Source organism: Perissodus microlepis, chromosome 3 (assembly GCF_051167445.1).
Source record: "Perissodus microlepis isolate ML-2025 ecotype Zambia chromosome 3, ASM5116744v1, whole genome shotgun sequence".
Lineage (NCBI taxonomy): Eukaryota > Metazoa > Chordata > Actinopteri > Cichliformes > Cichlidae > Perissodus > Perissodus microlepis.
This window is the reverse complement of record NC_140463.1, coordinates 3,467,282-3,487,292: the sequence shown is the minus strand read 5'-3', so window position 1 is coordinate 3,487,292 and position 20,011 is coordinate 3,467,282. Positions and strand designations below refer to the sequence as shown.

Genomic DNA, 20,011 nt, shown 5'->3' with positions numbered 1-20,011 from the left:
AGTTACTCTACTTTTTCAGTGGAAAAGTAATTTAATTACAGTAACGCGTTACTTAGTAACGCATTACACCCAACACTGGGCTCAGCTATGATATTTGCAGCCATGTACAGGAACAAGGAGAAAGATTGTCAGGACTGGTTGACTCTTCAGAGCCTTACATACCTCTTCTACTGTGAAAGGTGTAGAAGAAAAGGTATTAGTAACCAGGGAACTACTAGCAGAGCTTTATGCAATCCGTTTACTATCAGATACTGTGAGAAACAAGGAACAAGAAACAACAAAGTGTTTGTTAAAACAATGAAGGATTTCAGTTTTGTCTGACACAGGAGTGGAGTCAATAATTAAGTGAGGAGGTAGCTCTGAGGACTGAGAGCTGGCAGAGAGACTTTATAGTTTCCCCAAAACTCCTAAGTTCATTTAGACTGTCAGTGGTTAAAGGGAAGGAAAACAATTAGTCACATTTGGCTTTCCTGATGGAGGCAGTAAACCAATTACAGAGCTGATGAAAACATAGCCAGATCAGATCCAGACTTCCTCGCTGCTGCTCAGGCCTGGTTTCTCTCATGTAAAACTGAACCAGTGGTTGTCACGACCTTTCACTCTGACCTGGCAAAAATAGGCATTCTTGTCCACAAAGTAGATAAAACTCTCCTATAAATGTTCCCATTGTAAATTGACATTGTCAGCCATGTTTAATACGACCCCAGCTAAAACTGTATAAGTTTTGAAGAAAAGTTTGCTCATTGAAAAGCTTTAAATTTCTTTTTGTGATGATGCCAGGCTTGGAGCATGAGATTTCTGTGTTTCTCGCATTAATTGCGCAGTGATCACTCAGGTTGTTAGTTAGGAAAAAAAGGGCCAGTAAGAGAACATTTATCTGGTGATTTGGGATTAAAGCTTGTAGGGCTTGGTGTTTTTTTAAACACCAGACAAAGAAGAAAGCCAGTCCCTGTTAAAATCACCTACCAGGATGATTTCATTAAGATGCAGTTCAGATAAATGTTTACCCAGAGAAGGTAACTTGCTGGGGGGAAGCAGACAACCACAGTCAAAGACTGATTTCCAAGCAGATTAATAGTTAAGGCCTAGATTTGGACAGCCAAGTTTCAGAAACAACAATTACATCAGCACCTGTGGAGTGGGCCCACCTTCCAGTCATATCCATGTTAGGAAGCACACTTAAGGATGTGTAACCTATGAAATACCAGCTATGTGTTAATAATTTCATAAATTAAGCATCTGCATTTTAATAGAGCAGAAATGAGAAATAAGGAAAGTTTTTCCTGTTGAAATGGCTGCTGTGACACGTTGGTGCTCGGATGTAGTCATTAAAATGAGCCGGCTCTCGGTGCGTGGTTGTCTCTGCTGTTGATCATATCTAATGTTTGTTTCCTCAAAACAGCACAGATATGCGATTGATTCAATCTACTTTGCATCAACAAACAAATTATCAAGGTGCTGAAAGCAGAAACACTGAAATCTGCATGACTCACTGACTTCTCACGCTCGCCTTCCATTCATTACATACTTGCAAAGGTCAAATCTTTATTAGTGTTACATGAGCTTTGTTCACATAAAATGGAAACTTTTTACAGTGTAAACAGGAACACTGTGACTGACTCAGACACTGAGTGTGAGCAGCGTCACTGATTCATACGGTGAGACAGTAAAGTGGTCTGAATAAAGTTTTATTTTAGGTTTGTGGGAACAGCAGGGTGATGTGTAGAATGTATTCACAGTTTTTCTTCTTTTTTTGAAGGATTTTGGCTGGAGGGGAAACCTGAACTAAGCATTGCTCACAAACTAAATTAAATGATCTTAAAATGATAACTTATGTGAGCGATGTTTGAAACATCACCTTTAATACAGAAACATTTAATACAGAAAAAAAGCTGTTTGCGAGCTGAACTGGTGGTCGGCGGTGCTGACGGTCCGGGCCGACTCCCACAGAGAAGGCTGATGCACCTGCGCGACATATGCAATTACGCCCGCCGACTTAAATAAGGGGAATTAGGGTTGTGAGGAGTTGTTGTGGTGTGAAGTATGTGTGGCTGGTAGCTGGTTAGCTGCCACCGCGTCAAATAAAATGTTTCTGAAATCCGACATGTGGACCAGCCATGCCTCATTCATGCCACACTGACTTTTTTTTAATTACCTCCTTATATGGTTACATTGAATAGTATTTTAAATGTTCTGGACATGCTATATACCTCAACGTGTTCAGTGAAAAAGTGTTTATACCCTTTAAACTTGTACATATTGATTATGTTACCACCACAACCTTAATTGTGTTTAAATGTGTGATAGACCATCATAAATTATCTCAGGATTGTGAAGTGGAAGGAAAATTATCCATTGTGTTCAAAAGTTTTTACAAATAAAAGTCTGAAATGTTTGGCATGCATTTGCAGTCACCCTCCTTTACTCTGCAGAAGATGGTCTGGTCAAACCATAACTGAACTTCATGGCCTATATGCAAAACACTACGAGTGGTGGAAACCTAACACTCCACAGGATCCTGACCTCACTATCCCCACAGTGGAGCATGGTGTTGGCAGCATTTCTTCAGCAGGGACAGGGCTGGTGCTCAGAGCTGATGGGAGGAAGGATGGAGATAAATATACTGAAAACAAACCTGTAGAGGCTGCAAAAGACTGGAGACTGTGGTAGAGGTTCACCTTCAAACAGGAAAATGACCCTAATAGAACTAGAACTCCAATGGAGTGCTTTCAGATCAGAGTATATTCTTGTGTTCGAACAGCCCAGTCAAAGTCCAGATTATAATACTGCTGAAAAACTGTGGGAAGACCAACACTCTCCATCCGAACTGACTGAACTGGAGAGATTATGTAAAGAAAAATGGCCAGAAACTTCAGTCTGTAGCTCTGAAAAGCTGGAAAACAAATCACAAAGACCTGCTGTTACGGCCCTGGGTCAGTTAGCCAGGTTTATGTTTTGGACTGTCTGTTAATGATATTCTCAGTTGGGTTAGATTCTTTGAGAGGTTTATGTCTGGTTTTAGTGTACATAGGACGTCTTATGGGATCGTTTAGTTTCCAGCTCTGAGGTTCTTAGTTCTTTCATGAAGTTTAATACCCTTCAGTTCTGAGTGATCGTGGTTTGTCCCTACCTCGGTGTCTAATCTTCTCCTGTGTTTACTCTACCGTGATCATAATCTTTTTTTTAGTTAACTAAAACTAAATGTAAGATGATGGCAGAGCAATCAACCGCAGCCCAAACTGTGAACCTGCAAATTGATTTTGTATTTTTGGCTTTTTCTCTGCTCATTGTTGCCATACTAGACGATTAATTCAGGAGGATTTGGGGGTTACATCACTCTTGCTTTCCTGTTGGGTGACTATCATCAACTAGTCAAATATCATCAACACAGAGATAAGAACATCCTTGGATCCTGTTGTGCTTTATCTTCTTCTGCCTTTCTCCTCCATAAATAAGAACAAAATCAACATCAGCTCAAAGTAGATTAAGTCGATTAGTGTAATTCAGGTGATTTATTAAACTGTGACTTTTATTTATTCGCTTTTTCTTTTGCTTTGCTCGTGCTAAACGGCTTGAATAAAATATCCTGCAGCTAAAGTCTAAATCGTCATCACTTTTAACCCTTTGAGAAACAGTAAAGGTAAAAACCCGAGTATTAATCCATTATAGTGTAAATAACAGACGTCCAGTCTCAGGGTCCTGGGACCTGACAATCAAACCTGTGTTCCTGCAAGGCTTTACTGTGAACCATCAGAAATAAATTTACCTGAAAGGTTGCAGGGTCCGGAGAAACGTCATCTGATGAGAGGTGAAACATCTTCAAGAAACTCAAAGAGGTCCTTTCCAAGCTTCTTTAAGTTTGTATGAGTGGGTTTTAAACCGAAAGCATGCTGTGCCAAAAACTGGTCCACCCCAAGGATGGCACAACACAGAAGAGCTAACGCCAGGACTCTGCAGTCTAGTTACACCTACAGGTGTAAGAGTGGAGACTCTTTCAATGATGTAATATAAAGTTAGAAGGAAAGGTTGATAATTTAATTATTTCTTCAGAATTTACTGAAAACCAAATGTGATATTGACATGTACTTTCATACATGCTTAATTTTCAAATGTAGGGACTGGTATTTAAAACCTGAGATGTAAAATCGAGTCATAGGCTGCTGTCACAGCTTTCCCCTCCACCAGCATCACATATAAAAATGTTGAACGAACAGTAAAAAGTTATATTTAGACATTATAATCACACTTCCTGTTTCTGCTTGTTAGGCAGTCCAAAGTTCATTGTTTTCCTTTGTTTTCCATTGTTTTCCTTTTCCATGGTGAAATATAAACAAGTCCTTTCATAACCCCATATCTACACTGTGTCTTTGTGTCATGGGGGGGAAGTCTGTATCTTAATATTGAAATACTGTGATAATAATAATAATAATAATGTGGAAAAGTTCAAGGGGGCCGAATACTTTTGCAAGCCACTGTATTAAAAACAATTGCATATCCAGAGGAGATATTTTTGACAATGAATGAGTCACGTTTTAAACACAGTTTGAATAATCAGCACTGACAGACATTTATTGAGCTCTACAAACTCAACGATGGACGACAACCTGATGATGGGTGAATTTGGAGGGCGAGCTTGAACAGGATTGACTGCTGCGTCAGTACATGCAAAAAGTCTTTGATAGGTTTATAAGATCATGTCAGCATCAGAGCGATCCAGCGATATTGATCAGTACAGGCAGCGTTATGTTTATATTTTCAAAAATCAACAGACTCATATTCATGTCTCTGTCACAGAGTGGAGACTTGTCCATGCGTACCTCTGCTGTCACAGCACTCCCCTGCACCTGCACCACCAAACAAACAAGGAAGTCATATTTAGATATTAGAATGAAACTTCCTCTTTCTGCTTCTTAGACAGTCCAGTGTTTCTTCTTTCTTCTTTCCATAGCAATATGTAAATGAGTCTGTATATAACTCATATTAACAGTGTGTCTTTGAGTCAGGGGTAAAAACTGTTTGTTCATATTCAAATGCTGAGTACACAGAGCGTGTGTGTTAGTACAGATAATTATTTACTGCAGAGCTGTCTGCATGAACACCAGAGAAGAACCAGATGTAAGTTTCAAACCTGCAGGCCCATTTCATGTTTGTGTACAGAGGTGCTGTGTGGACCACATTTGAACTATTGCTTCTTTCTTCATGGACAATTTTAAACAGATGATCATTTATTAAGAATAATCATATATTTCTTACAGCAGTGTGTGACAAACTAGATATCTGTGTTTAATATAAAGTGCTGCGTGTCCATCAAACACTGAAGAGCTGCTGGATTCATTGTTTCCTCCAAATGACAGAAAAGTCATTTTCATGTGACAGAGCGACGATGCAGTGGAGTCTGTTTCTGCTTCTTCTGATGGGTGAGTGATCATTTTACCAGGGCTCCTGATTGTTTCCACCTAAAATCCTTTAGTTTGATCAGGACTCATTAAACAAATGAACTCTTACTGAGAAAATCAAGGATCCACCTGTAAACTGGACAGTTTGATGGGAACATGAGTTTCCTGCTTGTATCAGCAGATATTCAACAGTATTTCTTCTGTTTTAGGTCAGTGTGTCTTCATCACATGTCAGCTGTATGAGTACCACTTTATTAAAGAAGAGATGAGCTGGGATGAAGCACGGGCATACTGCAGAGAGAGCTACACAGACCTGGCCAAAGTGTTTGACCTGACAGACATGAGAAGACTTCAAGACTCTGCACAGAGTCAAACACAAGCCTGGATTGGACTGTACAGCGAGCCAGGAAGAGACAACAGGAGGTGGCACTGGTCTCTGCCGGGGGAGGAATACACTGAAAATAAGAGCTGTTGGGGAGCTGGAGAGCCAAATGATTATGGTGGCACCCCTGAGAACTGTGTGATAATAGAAGACAAATGGGCTGATTACCCATGTACTCACACATCTCAGTTCATCTGCTATGACGGTGAGGATATGTGGACAGTGATATAATAAAATATTTAATAATGTTATAATTTAGTTTATAATCTGTGTTGTATCATATGTTCCTGAAAGACACAGTTTGAAGAATGAGACAAATTAGCTGTCCACAAACTTCCAGAAGCTTGTGTTATAACTAAGGATGTACAATCATCAGTGTTTCCACTGCAAAGAGCTACGAGGCAGGGCTGTCCTCTGTCCTCTCTCCTCTTTGCATTAGCACTTGAACCTCTAGCTGAGGCCATTCACCAGCACCAAGATGTGCACAGTACAACAGTGGGTGAAACAAATCATAAGATAGCATTGCTGATGATATTCTGTTGTTCTTTTCAAAACCAGAACTACCAATACCAGCCATTATGCCCATTATATATGAGTTCAGCTCATTCTCTGGTTACAGAATTAATTTTGGGAAATCAGAAGTCTTGCCGCTGGGTGATCAGATTAACTCTTTGCCAGATATTTCTAATCCCTTTCAATGTTCCCCTAGTGGCTTCACATACCTTGGGCTGAACATTACACCAGTTCTTAAAGACTTATGGAAACTGAACTTATCACCAGTTTTAAAAAATTAAAATCTATTAAGATTTAGATAGATGCCTCTTTCTCTTATGGGGCGTTTGAGCCTAATAAAAATGAATATTGTCCCACGTTTATTATATCCCCTACAAATGTTACCTCTATGGATAACCCAGAAAGTTTCTTGTGATATAGAAGAAGTCTTTTTAAAATGTATCTGGCATGGCAAGAAACCTAGATTAGGAATTAGAATTTTACAACTGCCTACAGATAGGGGAGGCTTAGGGTTACCAAATTAAAGTTTTTATAACTGGGCATGTCATGGCTGTGTTTTATGGGAGTGGCTACATGCTTATCTAAATTCTCATTCCCACCTAGACTCTTGGTCTACTTCACCTTCTTCCCTTTGGAGCTTAGCTGTCTGTGACAAAAAAAAATACAAACTGAGATTAAGAATATTCCCAATTATTTATAATACAATAAGGGTTTGGATGGAAATGCGTAAGAGGTTGGGTAGAGAAGACTGCACTTCATTCGTGACTCCTTTATTGAGAAACAAAGACTTTGTTCCAGGAATGTCTCGCAGTATGTTCGATGCGTGGTGTAGAATATATATACTGGAAGTTCTGGGTATACAAGTCTGGCCTAAGTCTTCGGTCTGAAAGACTGCAGCAGTGCAGGACTTTAATTAAGCTCCATGGAGGAATTGGTTACATCAGAGCTTAACATGTTTAAACCAAATGTGATGCAGCCAGATGTGAACTTATAGTTGTAGCAGATGCAGTATATATATGAGAAACAGGTAATACTATAATTAGTAGGGCCAAAGATAACTAAGAAACAATCATAACACATCATCTACTCAGACACAGCAATATTTTACAATGTCCACAAGGGGTCAGTGTAAAACCATAAGTTGGCTAAATAGCTTTAACGGGCACAATCTGTGGCACAAACAACTATAGCTATTATCATACCAGTTAACTTGTCAAAGATAATAACACTTACAGGTTCATTAACGCTCACGTAATCACAACTAAAAATGATAATGGACTGCATTTATATAGCGCTTTTCGAGATCCTCAAAGCGCTGTACAATTCCACTATTCACTCACTCACTGGTGGAGGTAGCTACAGTTGTAGCCACAGCTGCCCTGGGGCAGACTGACAGAAGCGAGGCTGCCATATTGCGCCATCGGCCCCTCTGGCCGCCACCAGTAGGCGGTAGGTGAAGTGTTTTGCCCAAGGACACAACGACCGAGACTGTCCGAGCCGGGGCTCGAACCGGCAACCTTCCGATTACAAGACAAACTGCCAACTCTTGAGCCACGACCGCCTGCCATGCTCTGCCGCCTTTTGCCTCTCACTCTGCCTCTGCGTGATGCGCACATGACCACTGATGCGCTTCATTCTTGCCTTTGGACATCCTGAGGCTGAGTCAGCAGGGAATTTGCATATGTGGCATAAAAACGGATGAAGGGTAACTGGCGACTTGTTTCAAAACAACACACTGATGAACTTTGAGCAATTACAGTCAGATTTTAATATTCCTAGAGACCATTTTTTGGCTTTCTCCAGGTTCGTAATTTTGTTCATTCCAAAACTCCACAGTGTTCAGAAATCATTTTATATGATGATAAGGAGACATTTCTCATTAAGCGAAAAGACAGAACCCATTTCATTTCCGCTTTTTATTCTCTTCTATATACTCTCAGTAGCAGCACACTGAGCGCTATTCATAAATGGGAGAGAGATCTTAATATTCAAGATACCGAAGAGGAGTGGAAAGGATCCATTAACATAGTTAGATCCACTTTTACTTGCAACTGCTTGCGAGAAACCCAATACAAAATCCTATTCTGCCTATACATAGCTCCTAATGTTTTGCATAAGATCACACCTCATATTTCCCCCTTCTGTAGTCAATGTCAGAAAGAAACTTTTTTTCATTACTTTTGGGAATGCAAACTCATCAAAAGATTTTTGAGATCCACATCTCAAGAACTAACTAATATTTTTAAGAATCGGATCCAAGGGGACCCCGGCTATTTTCTTCTCGGCCTACCCTCTTGCTTTTAAGATGTCCTCAATAGGACAATAGGTAAATAGGAAGTGAGCGTGAAGGACAACAGTTCACTCTTTTTTCTAAATCTGTGGGTAAATGGATGAAAAACATATTTTTTATTTTTTTCTTCTTTTTTTTTATTTATTTTTTTATTTTCTCCCCCCCTATTTAGGTAGTCCTGTGGAGATCAATATTTGAACCCTTAACAGTAGGTAATGACTTTAATGTATGTGATTTCCTTTGGGTGTTTTTTCATTTCTTGTTTGTCTGTTTTGTTATGTTTTTCTGCTTTTCCTAATAATGAATAAAAACTGTTACAAGATAAGAAAGTTTGAATAGATATAGAGACAATAAAATGTTTGTTTTTGCTGAGAAAGAAAAAGACAAATTAGTTGATAAAGATGATGTTTTTTTGTTTTTCTGTTGACAGAAACAATGAAAGACAACAAAACCTTTCATTTGATTATGGCGAAGAAGACCTGGACTCAGGCTCAGAGCTACTGCAGACAGCATCACAGCGACCTGGCCAGTGGACTCGATCAGATATACAGTGAAGAGTTTAAGAAGCTGCTGAACTCTAAAGCCCCTAAGGTGAACTTGTGGATCGGCCTGTTCAGAGACAGCTGGAGGTGGTCAGATGGGAGTAACTTCTCTTTCAGATACTGGGACATGGACTCATTTAATGATGGACTAAACAACAGGACATGTGCTACGACTCTGTTAGAGAGATCAGGAAGATGGAGCTCTGCTGGATGTGACCAAAGAAAGCCTTTCTTCTGCTATGATGGTGAGTTTACACAGATTTATCTCAGCTGTTTGTCCAATAGATGAACTGCTGGAATCACTGATTTGGGTCAGTATGTTTCTTCAGCCACTTATTTCTGCATGTATGTTGAACTTCTGTCAGAGGTGAAGATGTTTAGCTGATGGTTGGAACAGAGATTTCTCTGTAGAGCGACTGATTCATCTGAAGAATCACTGAAATGTTTTATTTTGTTCTTCCAGTGAAACTGGACCAAACATCCAGAGACTTGAAGTCCAGATTTAACTGATTTCATGTTTTCTCTGATTTTATGGCAGATAATCTGATTCTGATCAGGGAAAACAAAACCTGGGAGGAAGCCTTGAATTACTGCAGACAGAAACACCATGACCTGGTTTCAATCAGCAACCCTGAGGAGCAGCGATGGGTCCAGGAAAGAGCCAAAAACGCCTCGACTCCTTTCGTGTGGCTGGGACTGCAGTACAGCTGTGCTGCACGTTTGTGGCTTTGGGTCACTGATTATGTAGTGTGCTTTGAGAGGTGGGCTTCAGGGGGAAGGACTGAAGACTGTGGTATGTCTGCAGCCATGACCACAGGAGGGCAGCACGAGTGGGTCAGTCAGAGGAAAAATGAGACATTTAATTTTATTTGTATAAAACACTAAAGTTTAAACCTAAAGTCACTTCTTAGCTGCACATGTAGATTTTCTGGGGTGAACTCTGTGTTTCTGCTCAGTGTTTACAGTCTCGGGTTTGAAAATGACCAACAGATTGTTACCTGCAGGTTAGATATTTGCAGAGAGCAGTCTGTGTTTCATTTCCTCTCCTTTACCAGAGTCAGGAACATCTTGGTTTCTTCCTTCATTGGTTCATTATTAAACTGTAGCAGGATATTTGTTTTGATTTAGTTCAGATATGGTGATGGTTTTAATGTTTCTGCTTCATGTGCTGTAAATCTTTGTATCACACCATTGTATCCTCAGCTTGAATTACAAAGCCTGTCACTAAAAGCAGGTAAAACCATGTTTGTGTCATGACTCCATATGAGCTCTATAATCTGATCATGTTTGTTGATGTAGCCAAATAAACCTTCTGTGGTGGAGGTGTGGTCCCGGGCTCGGCTGCAGGGGAGGAGTGGTGCAGTGAGCTCAACGGGAGGGTGCTGGAGAGGCAGGTGAGAACACAGCTGATGGCGTTTGGCCTGATGACGGTTTCCTTTTTTAGTGAGACAGGAGAGGAGCGGAGGGGAAGCTGGGAACAGCTGAGACCGGAGCTGTCCAGACTGTGGACTGTCACAACAAATGAAAACTCAAAATAAACGTGGCATCTGGCTATAAAGAACTCTGTGTGTGTGCGTGTGAAGTGAATTTCACACCTTCATCTAACCAAGTCTGTCACTGTTACAGCTTTCACAGGAACAAATACAAACAGCACCACCTAATGATAAAATAAGTTAACATCAAACTAACATGTATTTCCACAGATGATACCGAGCCAGTCCCTGACTGTCCACAGCAAACCATACACTACATGTCACACTAAAACCACTTTACAGGTACACACAACACATACCACAAATATATGGAATTATCGCCAGTTCGTGTAATGACAGTATTAATTAGAATCAGAATTCTGATTCTGATGAGAAAACTGTGCTGCACTGCAATCTGCACACTGGAGTGTTTCTCCAACACACTAACCACTATTTGATATAAAGCTGGAACATCTGCTTAGCAGACATATTAAAATACATCCAAGCACTTAGATTTGAAATTATTTTTGATGAATTATCTAAACGTCAAAAGTCAACAGGACAAAAAAAAATATCGATGTTCAGAGTATTCACCCAAATCTCCGCTAAGAACGTGACTTTAAAAGCTTTTCCCCTGATAGTTCAACCTCCACCACGACCTTTATGTCTAAAAAAAAAAAAAGTGCCATCTCTGTCTCCTACAATGCTTCTGCTGCTACACAGGAACGTACCCCGTTTAGCCTGCACTTACTGCCCAGTGTTAACTTTGAATAATATACAATTATTATCATTTTGGTTTTGTCCTCGATGCGTCAGAGCTCTGTCTACATTTCCAAGGCATGAGTATAACCTCTATGAAGAGTTAAGATGTGTTGCCCAAATAGCCTGTGTGGGTTCATGAAGGTGTGTCCAGAACAAAAGGAGTCTCTCGTGTGCTTCTGGGTGGGTGAGTGCGATGAAGGCACACACAAAAAAAATCTATAAGCCAGCCATATGTGGAGCAGCTTCTGTATGTTAGCATTTAGCAGCTGGCTACTGACAAAAAGGCAGTTCTACCCAACTGAAGAGCAAACTTAAGAGTTCAGCTGCCTGAAAATCTGTGACTGTAGGATCTTTTGGCCCTATGGTAGTGTCGGGTCTTTACCTTACAATATAAAGCACGCTGAAAAAAACTGTGGTTGTGATTTGGTTCTCTAACAATGAACTGAATTAAGTAAATGGGGAATAATGATGCAGCTACAAAGTTTTGCAGCTGCTTCTGTTGCACTAACATACATTTGAAGATTGTTTATGGAGTTTTCTCAGAAGTCTGAAGAGATTTTTCCAATTTATTGTGATTCAGTGTTTTATTATGAAGGGAAGTCCTTTGAAATCTATATGAGTGACAAACAGGACGTGTGCTCTGTGAATGGTGTGATAGAGTCAGAGGTTTTCTCAGGCTGCACTCATTCATATAAAAACAAATCTGAAAGCACAAACCTCCAACAGTTGATTCTGTTCATCTGGACGTAGCGTTTTGTGGGAGAAACATTTCGTCACTCAGCCAAGTGACTTCTTCAGTCTCAGCTAGAGATGGACCGATCCGATATTACGTATCGGTATCGGTCCGATACTGACGTAAATTACTGGATTGGATATCGGAGAAAAATAAAAAAAATGTAATCCGATCCATTAAATATCAAAAAAGCACCTCGCAAAACTTGCGACATGGCGTAACTCGGCTCATAACCGTAGCACATCACAGCAGTGCGGGTCACGTGATAGAGCGGCTGTGTGTATTTGTAGCCTCGCTAGCAATCCGGCATTTCATCTCCGAGGAAGTTATCCCAGAGAGAAGTAAAGCAAGTGTGTAAGTTCATCTCTGAATGTTTGTAAAGCATTCCCGCGTTAAGCTTTTTTTTTTTTTTTTTTTTTTTCTAAAAATGCACAAAACAAAAAAACAAAAATTGCCTGAAAAAGGAGTGGGACGAAGAAAACTTATTAAATCCCACCCCTATACTCACTCATCAACAAAAAAAAACCAATAAACTTCCCGCAGCTACGCCCATCATTGCATACAGACCCATCAACAGCCCCGGGCACAAACAAGCATCTAAACGGCAGCTCGCAAACAACAACTAGAGCCTTCATAACTGAATACAGAATATATAAATTATAAATTGCATTACCACAGGTAACAGGCAGTAATAATTACAAGTAACAAACACACATACATATACATACATACATATATATCTACACACACATGCACGTATATATACATACATACGCACACTCTTTTTTTTTTTTTTTTCCTCTCTTGGAATCCATACCAGCAATGGTAAGAGAACAAACATTACAGAGCACACTAAAACCCATCATTGAGTATACTGTGACCAGACCAACTGTTTGTAGAGAAATTTAAATCTATGAATATTATTGCATTGTTTCAATTGTAAACTCAGACTGTTCCAGATTTTCACACCACATAGAGACACACAAAAACCTTTACGGGTTGTTCGAGTTCTGGGTAATTTGAATTCTCCAAATCCTCTCACATTATAAACCTTTTCTCGAATTTCAAATCTAGTTTGTAAATTTGCCGGTAGAAGTTTAGTAAAAGCTTTATACAAAATTATGGATGTATTGTAATTAACCAGATCCTGGAATTTAAGTAACTTTGCCTGAAGAAAGAGTTTGTGAGTATGATCTAAATAACCAGCCTTGTGAATAATACGCAGTGCTCGTTTCTGTACTGTGACTAATGGATTAGTTGTATTTTTATATGTATTTCCCCACACTTCCACACAATATGTAAGATATGGAAGAACCAGGGTACAGTACAGAGTACGAAGTGCATCTTTATCAAGGAATTGTTTCACTTTATTCAAAACTGCGAGGCTTCTGGAAATTTTGGTTTTTATGTGTCTGACGTGGGGTTTCCATGAAATTTTATTATCAATTACGACTCCCAAAAATTTGTTTTCACTCACATTATCAATTGGTACACCTTCAATGATAATTAGTAATTCTATATTATATTTTAAATTACCAAAAAACATTGCTTTAGTTTTATTTATATTTAATGATAATTTATTTATGTCCATCCATTTTTTTTTATTAATTTTAGCTCCCTGTTTACGGTCATTACAAGATCAGTATAATCATCGCTACTGAAAAATATGTTGGTGTCATCTGCGAACAGTATGAGTTTAAGTACTTGAGAAACATCAAAAATATTATTTATGTATATATTGAAAAGTTTTGGTCCCAACACTGACCCTTGGGGAACACCACATGTAATACCAAGTTTTTCTGAATGGTAATGCCCTATGCTAACATATTGTTCCCGACCCGTTAGGTAACTTTTTAACCAGTTACCAGCTTTCCCTCGAATACCATATCTTTCCAATTTATCCAATAAAATTGAGTGATTGATTGTGTCGAAGGCCTTTTGAGATCAACAAAAATACCAACTGCATATTTATTTTTATCCAGTGTATCAGTAATTTCTTCTACTGCCTCAATTATCGCCATTGAAGTGGTTCTTTGCGTTCTGAAGCCATACTGACCAACATTTATTATTTGATGTTTTTCAAGGAATTTTTCTAATCTTGAACTAAAAAGTTTTTCTAGAATTTTTGAGAATTGAGGCAGTAGAGAAATAGGCCTATAATTGGTAAAACTGTGTTTGTCATTACTTTTATATAGTGGTATTACTTTCGCAATTTTCATTTTTTTTGGAAAACAACCGGACTGAAATGATAAATTACTGACATATGTTAAGGGACTAGCAATATTCAGAATAACCTGTATAACTACAGACATATTTATGTCATGATAATCCATTGAAGACTTACTTTTACATTTTAATGTGATATTTATTACTTCTTGCTCATTTTGTAGCTGAGAGGAACAGTGAAAAGGGATTTGATTTTATATTACTGATATTTTCATTTTTATGACACGGGATGTCCGCTGCTAGTTCAGGGCCAACATTTATGAAGAATTTATTGAACCCATCGACAATGTTACTCATGTTGTGATTTTCACCATTTGCATGAGTAAAATATTCAGGATATGATGTTCCAGAAGATCCTTGTTTAATTAAGTTGTTTAACACATCCCAAGTTCCTTTTATATTGTTTTTATTTTCATGTAATCTTCTTCTATAATAAAGTTGTTTGCTCGTTCTTATAATATCAGTCAATTTATTTCTATATGCTTTATATCTTTGTTCCACTTCTTTTGTTTTTACTTTGATGAACTGTTTATACAGATTGTTTTTCTTTTTGCAAGCATTAATAATTCCTTTTGTGAGCCAAGGACTTTTTATCTTTTTTTCTTTGTCATGTGTTCGTTTACAGGGCAATGTTTATTGTACCACATAGTAAAAATATCTAGAAAATTATCATAAGCCTTGTCCACATCTGACTCTTCATACACCGAACTCCAATCTTGTTGTACTAAATCGAAATTGAAAGCATGAATTGCTTCTTCATTTATTATTCGCTTTGCTATCATGATCTTGGTATCTATTTTTTTAAAATCACAGTCACACAAAGTAAAAACTGGTAAGTGGTCAGTTATATCACAGACAAGCAGGCCAAGCTTAACAACAGATATATGGAGCGACTGCCTCTCTCTCTCCCTCTCCTGCTGCTACTTCAATCATGAAACTGCTTAATGATCAGCTGATCTGCTTTTCTGTTGTGAGTCCGCCTCTCTTGTTTGTTTATTGCTCACTTCGCGCCAGAAAGAGGAAACCAGCGGCTGAACAACAGCAGCACGTTTAAATTTGATAAGCTGTTGTTAGAATTTGTTTAATATTACTTTCTACACCAGGATATTTTTCTACGTAGCTGACGGCTGGTAACTGTGCAGGGGCGGATCTAGGAAAGTTTTGCCAGGGGGGCCGATAGGGGATGAACAGGGAAAAGGGGGGCACAAAGACATACTTATTCTAATTTAAAATGTCTAGCTTTTAATAAATAATTATCTGAATCTTACACCCAAAGTTTTAATCTGATGTAAAATGCATAGAAGTCCATTACTGTATATAGTAACTATTAAGTCTAATATACCCTAGTAAGCTATAGTACTTTTTCCTTTGGGAAGGTACCATCTGTGCAGTCTGCAATTTTGTTGAAGAAAGATGTTGAATCTATTTGATTATTCTTGAAAAATAACTGATTTCTGTGTATTTTTTTTTCACACTGCATCAAATTTTTTTTTAAATTTTATTTAACCTTTATTTAACCAGGAATGTCCCGTTGAGATCAAAAACCTCTTTTTCAAGGGAGTCCTGGCCAAGAGGCAGCACATTTCCAAACAAATACATACGAACAAACAAAGTTAAAAAATTACACAAAACAATTACACATTATTGAGGCAGTCTGTAGGCCTTTGAGTTTAGTTTTAAAAACATTTAAAGACAACAGTTCAGTCAGTTTCCAGTCTTTCTGTAACAGGTTCCACGAAAAAGGCGCAGAGTGGACAAAGGCTTTCTTACCCAACTCTGTGCGGACAAGGGGAACAGACAGCAACAGCTGATCATTTGAACGCAAGGAGTAAGAACCACTATTTGTCCTTGTGACCAAAGTACAAATATAAGGAGGCAGCAATCCAAGCATAGCTTTGTAAATAAAAGTGTACCAATGCCCCTGTCTTCTAATGGCCAAAGAAGGCCATTTTACTCTTAAGTACAAGTCACAGTGATGGGTCAGATATCTACATTGGTAATAAACCTCAAGGAAGCATGATACATCGTGTCCAACATTAGAAGACATGAAGAAGAAGCGTTCATATACAGAATGTCACCATAATCTAACACAGATAAAAAGGTTGCAGTGACAAGACGTTTTTTTACTGCAAAAGAAAAGCACTGTTTATTACGGAAGAAAAAACAAAGTTTAAGTCTCAGTTTCTTTACAAGTCTCTCTATATGTGGTTTAAAGGTGAAGGAGTCATCAATCCAGACACCAAGGTATTTATATTCATGAACTATCTCTATGACATTTCCTTCAAGGGTGGACACCACTGGAATAGGCTCCGGGACCTTCTTTGACTTAGAAAACAACATTAGCTTAGTCTTGTCAGCATTGAGAACTAATTTTAGCTGGATAAGTGAATGCTGGAAAGCAACAAAGGCTTTCTGTAAGGTTTCAATGGCCTGAGCAAGAGATGATCCATAACAGTAAATAACTGTGTCGTCAGCATAAAAATGCAAATTTGTGTCTGTGACATTTTGACCCAAGTCATTGATATATAAAAGGAACAGAAGGGGACCCAAAACTGAGCCCTGTGGCACCCCCTTGTGGACAGCAACAAATTTAGAACAAAGACCTTCAAGTTTAATGCACTGGGTTCTATTATTCAGATAATTTGAGAACCACGCTATTGCATGTTCTGACAATCCAAGGCTGAGCAGTCTGTTTTTTAGGACAGCATGATCAACAGTGTCAAAAGCTTTTGAGAGGTCAATAAAGAGTGACGCACAGTACAATTTCTTATCAAGTGCCACAATAATATCATTTATCACTTTCATAGTGGCAGTGTTAGTACTGTGTTTTTTCCTGAAGCCTGACTGAAATTTGGAGACAATATCATTAGAGTACAAAAACTCTTTCAGCTGGTCACAAACTAGAGATTCCAGGATTTTGGATAAAACACACAAATTTGATATTGGCCTATAATTAGTCAACACCGATGGATCACCTCCTTTCAATAAAGGCAAAACAAAAGCTGATTTCCAAACCGATGGAATTTCTTTGGTTTTAATTGAAAAATTAAATAGAATTGAGAGTGGTTCTGCAATAAAATCCGCTGCCAGCTTCAAAAAATAAGGTTCCATCAAGTCTGGACCAGGAGGTTTTCTGTGATCCAAAGCCTTTAAAGCTTTATGCACTTCATAAACACTAAAGGGTACAAAGTTAAAACGGTCTCCAGAAAACATAGAGAATTCTGGGCAAGAATTTGTTAAAAAAGTTTCTGCAGAATCAAACAGGGAACCCACTGATAAAAAGTGCTCATTAAAGCAATTCAAAATTTCAGTTTTATCATTAATTGAGACTGAGTCTTTTACAACAAATTTAGGAAAGGTTTGAGTCATTTTATTGGCAGAAAAAGACTTGATTACTTTCCAAAATTTCTGTGGATCGTTGAGGTTCTCAGTGGTGACAGACAAAAAGTATTCAGATTTGGCCTTTTTAATAAGAGAAGTGCATTTATTTCTAAGCTGTTTGAAAACAGACCAATCAGTGGAAATATCTGTTTGTCTCGCCTTGTCCCATGCTCTATTGTTTATGCTATCTGCGAGTGTCTGCGAAAACCAGGGATTTTCTCGACCTTTAATTCTAACTTTCCGTAAGGGGGCATGTTTATTAACAATTTCCATAAAGCTTTCCTTAAAATATGTCCAAGCTAGCTCTACATCTGGTAATAGTCCAATTTTTTCCCAATCAACTACTGACAAATCATGATGAAAAGCCTGTTCATTAAATTGTTTAAGATTCCTTTTACACACTATGCGTGGCTTACATTTTGGAATTTTAGCATTTCTACAAACAGCAACAACACAGTGATCACTTAGGTCATTACAGAAGACACCAAGCGAAGAGAATTTATGAGGTACATTTGTTAAAACCAAATCAATTAATGTGGACTTTTCAGGGCATTTAAGATTTGGCCTGGTAGGAAGATAGACTAGCTGGATAAGATTAATTGAATCGCAAAATTCTTTAAATTCACCAGAAGTTGCATTTAGCCAGTCCCAGTTCAAATCTCCAGCCATTAGTAATTCAGTGTAATTTAATTTAGCCAAAAGATGCTTTAATGAAGATAATGCCTCTTTTGAAGCAGATGGGGGCCTGTAACACCCAGCAATGGTTATCGAAAGAGTATTAGCAATATCTACATTCAAGGCCAAAAACTCCATTTGTTTGCATATCGATTGGGACAGAACAATCGAAGCATTAAATCTTGATTTAACATAAATAGCTACACCGCCTCCTTTTTTTGGCCTATCAGTGCGATATACATTGTACCCATATATGTTAATGTCTTCATTAGTAATAGATTTAGTTAACCAAGTTTCAGAAATTATAACAACATCTGCATCTGTAGATTTAACCCAAATTTTGACCATGTCCATCTTCAGTAGTAGGCTGCGCACATTAAGATGAATATATTTGACACCAGACATTATTTTAAAATCAGAAGGAGTCTGGGAATATTGCAGTTCAGGGCCAGGATTTGGTTGCACATTTCCTGACAAAAGTAAAAGCAAGACAATCAACAACCTCTGTTTCACCTTTGATTTGGGTTGGGTATAGTTGATTACGTCAATTAAGCATCATGAGGTGGAGGGTGGGAGGTGGTTCCCTATTTTTTTTTATTTATTTTTTTTTTTGCTGGGAGTTTTAGAACCCTATTAGTTAGGTTGCTTAATATTTCTGCTAAGTACTCTTTAAAATACCAGAATAGGGAGGATGGAGTAGGTTTAAGTTTATTAGATTGATCAGTGTTGCTGAACTATGAAATATTTTGGGTGCAGTGTATTTTTTACATACAGGTATAACAGAATAGCTTTAGTGTTTGTTTTTTTTTAACTTGAGTATGAACTTATACAAAAAGCAGCAAGATATTAAAAAAACTGTTTTATTGATTAAAAAAACACTATATCGGATTCATATCGGTATCGGCAGATATCCAAATTTATGATATCGGTATCGGACATAAAAGAAGTTGTATCGTGCCATCTCTAGTCTCAGCTGACTGCAGGTTTCCCCAATCTTATAAACAGTACATTTGCATTATGACCTCCCAGCCCACTGATGGAACAATGGGCTGGGAGGTCAGTTCCTTAATCTTAATTATGCAAATTCTCATGACCATTGATCAACAACCACCGACCAAAACCCACTGGTCAATAACCACTGATCAAAGCCCACTGATCAATGGCCATGAGTACCATTCACAGAGAGTTGGGCAATCACAGCATTGTAAGATGGCGAAAGATGTACCCTTAGGCCCCCTCCTCGATTCAGAGATGGTCTTTCCCTTTTCATGTAAACCAGCGGACAGGGAGGAATGCTGGTTTGAGCGCGGAGTCAAAGAGGCCACTGTCATCGGTGTAACAAATGACAATTTGACAGGCGCAAGCCAACAGAAGAAAAATAAAGGCTAAAGACTTAAATGGAGCTAATGACTTAAATAACCTACAGGACTGAACTTCTGATAAGTTGACAGATCAGCTCTCCACGACTAAAGGCTGCTGTTGTTCTTCTTCTCTTGGATTCATTCATTAACCTGCGTCACGGCCAGACATTCCACTGATTAGCTCCCCCTGCTGGTTCAAATATCTGTCCTTTCATAAAGGACGCTCCAGTTTCTCCTCAGCTAAAGGAGACATTAAAGGGCGCACTGAAGCTACTTTC

General features: G+C 38.5%; 1 protein-coding gene across 1 annotated transcript; it reads left to right on the top strand.

The window, feature by feature from the left end:
• The first annotated feature begins 5,278 nt into the window (after positions 1 to 5,278).
• LOC146389470 (putative C-type lectin domain family 20 member A) lies at positions 5,279 to 10,179 on the top strand. Its single transcript, XM_084911345.1, has 4 exons — positions 5,279 to 5,417; positions 5,606 to 5,983; positions 9,012 to 9,368; positions 9,662 to 10,179. Exons 1-4 carry the CDS (start codon positions 5,348 to 5,350, stop codon positions 10,006 to 10,008), a joined length of 1,152 nt encoding a protein of 383 aa, XP_084767471.1. The 5' UTR covers positions 5,279 to 5,347; the 3' UTR covers positions 10,009 to 10,179.
• Positions 10,180 to 20,011: the final 9,832 nt, after the last annotated feature.